The sequence below is a fragment of the Chelonoidis abingdonii genome, chromosome 14 (assembly GCF_003597395.2).
Source record: "Chelonoidis abingdonii isolate Lonesome George chromosome 14, CheloAbing_2.0, whole genome shotgun sequence".
NCBI classification, from domain to species: domain Eukaryota; kingdom Metazoa; phylum Chordata; order Testudines; family Testudinidae; genus Chelonoidis; species Chelonoidis abingdonii.
Genome location: NC_133782.1, coordinates 4482096 through 4492925, shown reverse-complemented (window position 1 = coordinate 4492925; position 10830 = coordinate 4482096). Strand labels below are relative to the sequence as shown.

Sequence of the window (10830 nt, the reverse complement as noted above, 5' to 3'; positions counted from 1 at the left end):
ACAACAGAAAGGCTTCAAAAACAGACTCCAGCGAGAAACTGCTGAGCTTGAATTGATTTGCAAATTAGACACCATTAACTCTGGCTTGAATAGAGACTGGGAATGGCTGAGTCGTTACACTACTTGAATCTTTTTCCATATGATAACTATCCTTACACCTCTCATCAACTGTCTGTAATTGACCATCTTGATTATCACTACAAAAGTTTTTTCCTGCTGATAACAGGTCATCTTAATTAATTAGCCTCTTAGAGCTGGTATGGCATCTTCTCTGTATATGTATATATACTCTTATATGTTCCATTCTATGCATCCGATGAAGTGGGCTGTAGCCCATGAAAGCTTATGCTCAAATAAATTTGTTAATCTCTAAGGTGCCACAAGTACTCCTGTTTTCTTCACAAAGGAGTCATACCCAGCACAGCAGAAAATAGCAAAGCTCTCTTCATCTAGGACTTCACTTGCCACAAGGAGAACCCACATCTGGCTGTCAGCTTCACATCTTGTGCCTTCATTATCAGCCTTTATGCAGGACCACAAAGGTCATTTCAAGACAACTCTGCTGTCAGCAACCATATGGCTTCCATACCATGTGACCGCAAGGAGACAAACTTCTTTTCTGCCAAGGGGAATTCTACGTTTCCTTCCCAAGAGGGAATGAACTCTCAGGAGGGCTCATTAATACACAATGAAACATTTCCAGTCTCCTGCCCATTAGTTGCCAGAGGATTTAGAACTCCCATAGTGATCAGGACCTCCCTAAGATATGCAGATCCCTTTGCTAACCCTCCATGTCTTAAGGACACACAAACATCCAACAAGAGAAAAAAATCTCTCTGAAAAATGAGGGTTTTGCTCTATATTTGTTTGTGCATTTGTGTGTGACATATGCAGAGACTCTATATGTAGGAAATACCCCAGTTACCGAGAAGCAGAGCACAGAATATATAGCAACATGCTCTTCTATATCATACCAAGAGGCCACTGCCAGGTCAGACATTTAGGTTTTGTTAAAAAGAATGGCTTTATTAGTAATAAATGATAATAATACTTATAGAACTTTCCAGCTGAGCATGTCAGTGCTCTTCCCAAACATTAAAGAGGCATCATTGCCGTGAAAATCCCACTTCTATCTAAAAATACTCTATTCTGGTTAGAAGTAACGCCACTTTGCTGATAACTGAAAGAAGTTAGCAGGAAAAGAACACTCTTCTCTATTTTCACCCTGTTCCCTTTATGCTGTTGGCAGCACTAGGCTGCAAACCTGCAACCCTGCATATGTTTAACTTCGATTTCCATAGGATTGCTCAGCAGCTTAAACTTGAATATGTGCCCAAGTGTTTGCAGGATCAGTGCCTCAGTCAGTTTCTGCTTTGCTGAAAAGAGCCTGATAACAGTCGAAAGGTGATCAGGAAAAGCCTAGTCGGTTGCATTTTTCTTTATTTTGCAGTTTGGTTTGTTGAAATATCTAGTCAGTTGTAGTTTTGTTTTTAGTCAGTTTCACTTTCTGATTTTCTGCCGTTAGTCTATTTTCATTGCCCAAGATAAGGCACATGTAAAAAGGCAAACAAATAGAAAAGATGGAAAGTGTGTTTGTTCTCCAAAATTATTTCCAATAGTAACACATGCAAGACTACAGTATGGTGCAGCGGAGTATAAAAGTTTTCTCAGAATGAGTTTGTAATAACCCTGTTATTCACAAGAGGTCATAGAGATCAAAGATTATTAGGGTTGGAAGGGACCTCAGGAGATCATCTAGTCCAACCCCCTGCTCAAAGCAGGACCAATCCCCAGATCTCTAAGTGACCCACTCAAGGATTGAACTCACAACCCTGGGTTTAGCAGGCCAATGCTCAAAGGTTGCCAAGAATTTATGAAGGTCATCCCAAATGTGTGCCCAAAACTCCATTATGCCACATAATCACATATCATGTACATGCCAGTTAGTTTACAGAAAACTTGCTATAAAAATGTTTAAGGGAGCTTAACATTTTGTATTGGGACTATTTTTTTGCATCCCTCCATCGATGTAGGTATGTGCCTGAGTTACTACGGTCCAAATTTTAAAACAGCCCAGCACCCAAAAGCTCCCAATGAAAACAATGGGAGGGGGTCACTGAGTGCTGAGCCCTATTGAAAATTTGGCCACTTTATTGAGGTGCCTAGTCAGGAACTGAGCTCTTTTGAAAATCTGGCCACATGAACACACATGTACAAGGCTCAGGAGGAGCCATAAAGCATCCTACCATAGCCTCAGATAGCTTTGGTGTACATAAATATATGATTTTAAAGTCCAATATCTTCAGACCTACCAGAGGTAGGAGCAAGAGCTGTGTGTCCCCCATTGGGAAGCTGGGACTCTCTCCCAACGATATAAAGCTTCTGTTTCCAGTTTTGCTGGATCTCAAGACATTGGGTCTTAAATGGTGCTGGTGCTGCACTAATTAGTCCCTGTTCTGCCCCACTAGATGGTGAAGTTTTGAGGGAGGGAAGGTGCAACTCCACATCTAGGGGGAGGAAGAAACCATTTCTGTGCCAGGCTGATTTGTTGTATTTGAAATGTTGTCTATCCAAAGCTGCTAGATAGGCTGGAAATGAATTTGCGGGCAGAGTGCAGGGGACCCAGCCAAGTTGCCTGGTAACTACAGTGTATCCCATGGCTTTGCTGTCTGGCTCACCTCCACAGTTGGGATGGATATTGATATTGATAGCTAGAGCTGTAACCACATAACCTGACAGGGTCCCTTTAAAGCTGGTTCCTAAGAGCAGAGTTTACCCCAGCAGCACCCAGGACACAGGGCAGCGAGCACTGTGCAGTGTGCGTGCCTCCCCTTTGGGATGTGTTCATTTCTAAACTTCCAGACAACCCTTTGCAGAAGCATTTAGCTCACTCTCGCCACTACAGACCAGCTCGCTACATACTATCCGGGAGTTCCCTTTTCACTGCTGTGGCACTTGTCATCTGTGTGGGTTTGTCGTCTTTTCTGTTATTCAACAGCAAACTATGACATTTGCATCAAGTCTGGACCCTGTTGTCTTTCAGTTCCCTGTGCATGGGGCCATGAGCAGAGCATGTATAATTGATAGATTTATTCCTACGCCCCCACAGGAGCAGCATGTACTCTCCCTTTCCACACATCTAATCCCCGACACACACATGCACACACATTGCTTCCCAACCGTGCAGTGTGCTACAAGAGCACCTGGGAATGAAGAGAGGGAGAAGAGGGGAGGCAAGCCTTGAAGGGCAAAGGGAACGTCCCACTGCTTTCTGAAAGGCAGGTGAAATCGAGCCCACGTTCCCATGGGCCTGCTACATGTCTAGAGAAAGCAGGGGGCACCGCGGGGCAGTGCACCTTATGCCAGCCCTGCTCAGCAAGAGTCTAGCCACAAAACTTCCTTCTTCATCAGATGTGAGACCTGTGTGTTTTCTAGCTGCACTAGCAGCAGCAAATGAAACCCACAGCCCTAGGAGTACATGTGCACTGCTGCTGCTGCTGCTTCTGCCACCTGCTGCCCGTCTCTGAAATCAGAAGCCAGTGTTTGCCCAGGGCTCAGGCTCCTGTTGGCACCAGCTGCTTCCGGAACATGGGACAGACCCAGAATCCATTCCAGGTGGGCACAAACCTTTCCAGTCTGTCATTTCTCCGCATCTGTTCTGCACTCAGACAGACTCCCTCTAGTCTGTTGAGTCCCTTGGAATCAGAAATGAATTGGGCTTAGCACCCCTCTAAAAGAAAACCCTGATCTAGATTTCACTGCCCACTCACCACTCTCCCCTATCCTTCCCCCTCTGCTGGAAAGGGCGAGGGCCTGATAAGGGACCTGTAAAGCCATCCTGGCCTGCCCTCATAAAAGCAAATAGAGCAAGTCGTGTCGCTGATAGGGCCATATCACTGTTGCCTAGCACTTCACGTTTCCGAAGCATCTAACAATTAACTCAACATCTCTAAAACACCAGCATGAGGTGGGGGAGCAAGTATTATTATCCCCACCTGAGATGGGGAAACTGAGGCACACAGCGGTGGATGGTCATATCTTCTCACTAGCGCACAGTCCAGGGGAAGGGGTTCCATGCTGGGGAGATCAGAATTTCCCCATCAAGGCAGCAGAGCCACTCCCCAGCCACCACTAAGGGTTCTGTCCCTTTCCCCCAGGGGATGGTTTGGCTGGGAGATCTGCAGAGTTCATGTTTGCTGCATTGTGGACCTGCTGAAGTCTCTATTTGGGCCACAGGACTTGGCCCTAAGTAATTTGCCCAGCACTAGGAGCGGAACTCAGCAGTTCTTGCCACCAAGGCCGTCTGTGCCCAATCCTTTCTCCCCTACAGACTTCCCCACACCCTGCCCTCCAGCCAGGAGCCCCAAATGCCCTCTCCAACCCAAGTCACATCTCTTTACCCTGCCTTCCAGTGCTGCTTCCCTTCTGCTCCACCCACGGGTCTCTAGTGTCCCTGCCCTCTTCCATCCAAAGCCCCCATCTCTCGGACACTTACCACGTCTGCTGCTCCTGGTCGGGGCAAGCAACTGCAGCTGCCTGCTACTGCCCAGTGGGGGCAAGGGTGTGATTCCCCACATGAGTAGCTCTTGCTCCCCCAGCAAAGGCAGCAAGATGGGTTGGTGGGTTCCAAGGAGCTGCCCACTGCCTATACCCACTCGCTGGCTGCAGCACGAGATTCCTGCAGTGAGGGCAAAGATGTGGCAGGCTGCTCTCGGTCCACCCTGCTCTCCCCTCTGGCAACCTAGCTGCCTCTACGCCACCGGCTCCCGTTGGAGGCCAGTCAACCCCCATGGAGACTCACCATGTCCTTTGTGACAGCAGCAGCCCCCATAAGGTGCCTCTTATACTCACCCCCTCCCTCAGGCCCTGCAGAGGCTGTCAGGGTGTTGGTCGTGCCTGGGGTGTCCCATCAGTTATGTCTAGCAATACTGAGCAGTTTTACATGAACATGACTTTTGATGTCACCCTGTCTGGTGTTAAAAAGCTAAATCCTCCCCCCACCTCCCTGAGACCTTCATCCCATTCCTTAGAGAGCCCCAGTTCTCCCCATCTCTCCCCAGAGAGATCATCCACTCCTCTCCCTACAGAGATTCTCTAATCCCCCGAGATCAGCGCTCTTGCTCCTCTTGCCGAGAGCCCTGTGCTGAGCACTGAAACTCACCCCATATATCAAGGCTTTAAAACTTGCCACCTCCCACCACCCGCAAACACCTCCCACTGTCCCACACCAATGTTGCAGGAGCCGTTAAGCGAATGACAGGCCCTAGTGTGAGGACAAACTCGTCTTTTTCCCATCTATAGTAAATGTTGACTGGTGTCAAATGCAATGCGACAATTAGCTGCAAAATATTCCAACACGATGGGTGTCCCATACAGCGTAGACCTCTCACACCTTGTGATCTATGTCTAAGCGCCAGAGCTGGTCCGCCTGCGCGTCTGTTGACTCACCCAATGAGATTGCAGCATGCAAATGAGAAGGCGAGGAGAAGAAGAAAGGTGGGGTGATGGTGTATCTCTGCTGTCTCACTCCCAGGAGCCCACATGCCCACTGGGAGAAGGGACCAGCAGGGGAATGGCAGATGGACGACAGAGTGGGTGAGGTAATTCACCACTGCTGTCCCAGTCCCACTACTTAGCACAGTGATGTCACAATCCCACTTCTCAGGTCTGTGAGTCACAGCTCCATGCTCAACAATGCCCTGCTGCAGGGCAGCAGCCGAGAGGGCTGGAGGTGGACAAGGTGGGTAGGTGGACAGGGTGAAAAACCAGTCAGCTTCTCCTCCCTGGCCTGTGACACGTTCCTAGAGACCTGCTACTATTTGCTAATCATTTTCCATGTTGTGTAATCTTTGACCCACTTTATTTTGCATCCATCCACTCTCCCCTGGGTGAAATAAAGCCCCTTGAAGCCTGCAGAGCTTGTCATTTCACCTTTACTGGGCACTCAGCTGGGAATGATTGAAAACGCACACAATGAGCATATTGAAGAGGGAAACCCGGCTTGTTAAATCCTGGCCTCTGCCTTTCTCTCTCTTGGGATAATCTCCCCACCGCTCCCCAGCTACAGCTTCCAGGGCATCTGGAACTCATTGGGCAGTAAGAGAGACCAGTGTGTGGCCTCCACATTCTTCATGTGCTTCCTGGCCAGAAACAAGGCCAGCTGCTGCCTTCTCCTGGGGGTCACATCCTTCCCGACCCTCCAGGGGAAGCTGTCTTCACCTCCGAGATGGGATTTGTAGGCTTGCAACTTGCTGACACACCAGTCATCATCCACCTCGAAGCGTCTGCAGACGGCCTCTTCCTGCCTTGGGTTGGAGGCTCGCAGCCACTGACGGATGGCCGCCTCCCCTTCCCAGGATGTGAGCTCGGGATAGCGGTACTTCAGCAGCTGCAGGAGCAGCTCATTGCCTCTGTTGGACCTGATGTCAGCGAGCTGGTTCACGGCACTGATGCGGGTGGTGGTGACTTCATCCTCAGTCCTCCGGATCAGCAGCACCGGCCCCGGGTAGCTGCAGAGCTGCTCGGCCACATTGAGGTTGAAATGCTGTCGCACCGTCTGGACCACCAGCTTGTTCCAGCTCTTGGGCATGACCTTTAGGGCCAGGGGGAGCAGGTCGTCGAAGGTGGCATCCAGCACTAGGGCCCCCAGCCCCAGGTAGGTCTTGGCGGCCCAGGTGGCTGTGTAGCCCCCCAGGGACCAGCCATAGAGGATGATGTCTTGCAACTGGAAACCCAGGCGGCAGATGGCATACTGGATCACCACATCTACAGCATTGGCATCATTCTGTGGGAAGGGCAGGCCTGTGCTCCCAGCATAGCCAGGGTGGTTCCACCCCAGGGCTGAGTAGCCAGCCTCCAGTGGGGTGGAGAAACACCCCACTTCATAGAAACCAACATTTCCCTCACAGCAGATCACCAGCTGCTTCCCTCGCTGCTCCTCCTCCATCCCCGAGCTCTTTCTCCTGTCCACAAACATGGTGTCGATCTTGTTCCCATCGCGAGCCACCAGCTTGGCCCGCTTCCCATGAAACTCCTCCAGCAGGCGAGCCTGCCCCTTCACCAGTAAAGGCAGCAGGGCTTTCTGCATGAGGTACAGGGAGCCTGGGTAAAGCAGCCACCGGCCTAAGGAGTGAGCCACCATATAACAGACCAGCTGGCCAGGCAACTGCTTCATCTTGCGGAGGTAGTTACATTGGGTGATCCTAGGCCCTCCGTGCGGAGCTGATTTCAGCAGACCCTCTCTGGCTGTGGTCTGGGATGCAGCCCGATGGGCAGGGCTGCTGTCCTTGCCGCCTGCCTCATCCCATCGGAAGTCCACAGGCCAGCTCCTGAACTCAAAGTTGTAACTGGCCATCAAATATGTTTTAAACACATGGCCAAGAGCTTTAGTGAAGCATATAATGCACATGGGGAGCTGAGGACCTCATTCATGCAAGAAGGAAATAGAAAGGGCACAAGGAGAGGCACTCCCAGAAAGCTAGAAATCACAGGACAAGTTGCTGCCGAGGGCCTCCATTGGAGAGGTTCCTCAGCAGATCTCAGCAGCAGCTTCAGGTTAATTAGCTGGGTTACAACCCTTCCACCATGACGTACCCCTTTAAGCTGATGTAAGCCCAGCAATGTCCCTGAGAAATGCACAGGGCACTTCCTCCATGGTCTCCACAGGCCAGGTAATCAAAGCAGCGTAATAATGAGTGGGGTCAGTTTCTATTATGAGCAAGCACTTCACTGAGTGCTAGGGTCAGCTAGCAACCGGCAAACCAGGGTGCAGTTTTCACTGAGCACCACTAGGTGTCTTCTAAAGGAACTACCATGTGAGGTGTGGATACGCGAGAGTTACTATACGGGAGATTATCTATCTATCTATCATCTATCTATTCCTATACACCTCCTTTATCTATCTATCTATCTGTCTATCTATCCCTATACACCCCCTTTATCTATCTATCTATCTATCTGTCTATCTATCCCTATACACCCCCTTTATCTATCTATCTATCCCTATATACCCCCTTTATCGATCTATCTATTCCTATACACCCCCTTTATCTATCTATCTATCCCTATACACCCCCTTTATCTATCTATCTATCTATCTATCTATCTATCTATCTATCTATCTATCTATCTATCACAACAAACTGCAAAACTGCCCCTCACTGCCGAACAGCTGCTCCTGGCACATTCCTGGCAGATCAGAGACAGTTTTAATGACAAAAGAAGCCCATTATATTTACAAACCATACCCCTTTCTTTGATCTCCAATAACCCCATTGAGTGTAAGAGAGCATTCACTTTCTGTAACCTATGTAATGCTGCTGCACAGAACCCCATGTACCTCTGTGCATCAGTAAGGAAGGCATTATTAGACTCAACAGGAAAACAGAAGTAAAGTTAAAAATGGATTTTTTAAAACACGTTTATTGTTCCCCGCTCCTCATAGCTGCTTGGGTGCCTGCTGCTGTGATGTCAAAAGAAAAGAAAGAAAAGAAAAGAAAGCATCACATTTTGAAACTACCTTGTTATTTGTGCTCAGATAAAGGGCATGATCCTCAGATATACGGATCATCCCCAATTCCTACTGGAATCAACGCTTGGCATCTCTCAAGATCAGGCCCTATGTTCAGGAAGTGCCCCTGGAATGCAGCCCTCTCTGGGGTGGTGGGTAGCAGCCAGCACACAGCATGCTAGGGAGGGGGAGGAAACATTTTGCCCAAGGACAGGGAGCAAACCCCACTCTTCAAAACCTTGATATCTTTAAAGGTCACAGTGAACAAACAGGAACTGGGTTTTTAATTGCTCATCCAGCCTGGTACTCAATTTAATTCCCTTTGGAGGAGGGAGAGACTCATACTCGGCATTCAACCAGAGATGCTAAAGGTTCTAGGCATTTCTTGCCTGATGCTTAGATCATTGTATCACCCCGGGTTAAGAGCCTTCACATTGAGCAGAGACGACATGAGCTGGATCTATTGGGAAGTCACAGGTTTTACTGGCTGGAAAACCCCACTTGTGCATCAGGTGAGCCAGATCCTCTTTTCTTTGTTTAGCGCCTGAACTTCTCTCTGCTTCATTCCGGTAGGCTGTAGCCTCTGTACCTTTCAGGCAGAAGCCAAGAGGGAAGTGCCTCTGTGACTGCAAGAGGCGTTCCTCTTTCTCAGACCTTCTGACACCCCTCACCACTCCACTGCAAGGGTATCGCCTTCCTACTCCTCAAAACAGCCGCTCACCAGACACAATCTTCCTCTTTTCTCAAAACCTAAAATAACCCCAAGCACCACTGGGCAGACAGCTGGGGGTCACGGTTCCTCTTTCAGCACTCAGCATGGGGGAAGAGCAGGATCATTAAGTGGGCCCAGAACAACGGGGGAGGGAAGGAGCTAACCCTGAGCCAACACAGGGTGGCTTACAGCTTCCTCCATCAGACAGTATTGCCTGAGACATGGGTCCTCATGGGGGGATGGGGAATAATGTAGGGGATCATTGATGGGGACCCTTGCGATTCCATCTGGGTTGCAAAGGGGTGCACTGGGAGGGACAGGGGGCTATAAAACAAAGAGTAGCTCCAGTGTCTGAGGTCAGGTGAAACATGGCAAACCTTCCTGCAGCAGGATTTGTGGGTTACTGGCTCCCTAAGAGGGATGTCTCTGTGCAGCAGGCGACTGGGTCTTGCCCAGTTTCTATCTGATCTCCAGTTTGTGACTCATGCAAATGCAGTATCCCCAGGTTCAGAAGCACCTGCATTGCCCTGAATATGCAGGGCCCTACTGAGACCTCACACCCATTCCAAACCATGCCCAAGGAAGACACCAAAAACCACCCTCACACCTCCCTGGGGAACAGCAAGAAGCAGGGGAAGTTCCCTCGGTGAAACCGTCTCTTCCATGGAAAGATTCAATAACTTCCCAGCACAGGCCTGTGTTTTCCCAGCCCCAGGAGATTTTTCAGTAGCTTATGTTTTCCTTTGCTAACTACCAAGCCCTTGGCAGAATTCTGTTCTTATTTCATTTGTCGTGGATAATATTGGCACTCATGAGGGGTACTTTCAAATCAGGGCGACTGAAGTCAGCCTCCAAAAACCAGATAGAGGCTCCTCCCCTCAGCAAGTGCTCCTGTACCTCAGAAAACCAGGCCACCTTTATTGACGGGCAATTCAGGAGTCTAACTTTAGTCTGCCAACTTTGCAGGTGTTGGCCCTAATTTCTCCTTGATTATCACAACTATTTTTAGCCCTGTGTCCAAGACAAATTTTTCAGTGGTTCTCGGCTGCAAACAAGATTGCTTCTGCTGGAAAAAGCGTCCGCCGGCCCCTCTCTCTGTCACCAGCCTGTCTGCTCATAACTCTCCTGCATACTACCCCTAACCTCTGTCTGGGGGTTGCGCTAGTCTTGATTTAGTTTACTTTGTTTTGCAGCCTTTCAATGGTTTTACCCATCTGATGGCTGCACATTTCCATTCATAGCCATGGGGTATTTTTTTCCATCAGTTTTCAAAGGGAGGTTGACACAGAAATTGGCCGGTTTAAATAGAATCCTGCCAGGCTTGTGAATACTGTAACAATTTCCTGACCTCCAAACATAGGCACCGACTCCGGCGAAGTGAGTGTGGGGACTTGGGGGAAGAGATGGACTGAGGGCGGGGCCTGGGGCTGAGCTCACATCTTCTTGTCAGCTCTTTGGCCAGGTCTACACTGCGACTTTAAATCGGTTTAATGGCCGATATACCGATTTAACGCTGTATCCGTTCACATGACGTCGTCATTAATATCGATTTTACCGCCTCCTTAAATCGATTTCGGAACTCCTCCCAAACGAGAGGAGTAGCGCTAAA

The 10830-nt window shown here is 49.2% G+C and overlaps 1 protein-coding gene across 1 annotated transcript; it reads right to left on the bottom strand.

Moving 5' to 3' along the window:
• Positions 1-6061: 6061 nt before the first annotated feature.
• Positions 6062-7408, bottom strand: ABHD16B (abhydrolase domain containing 16B). Its single transcript, XM_032766439.1, has one exon. The coding sequence runs from the start codon at positions 7406-7408 to the stop codon at positions 6062-6064; it is 1347 nt and encodes a 448-aa protein (XP_032622330.1).
• Positions 7409-10830: the final 3422 nt, after the last annotated feature.

What these genes read in the sequence shown, in the direction of transcription:
- ABHD16B (XM_032766439.1), bottom strand. Translation starts at nt 7,408, where the DNA reads ATGTGCATTATATGCTTCACTAAAGCTCTTGGCCATGTGTTTAAAACA.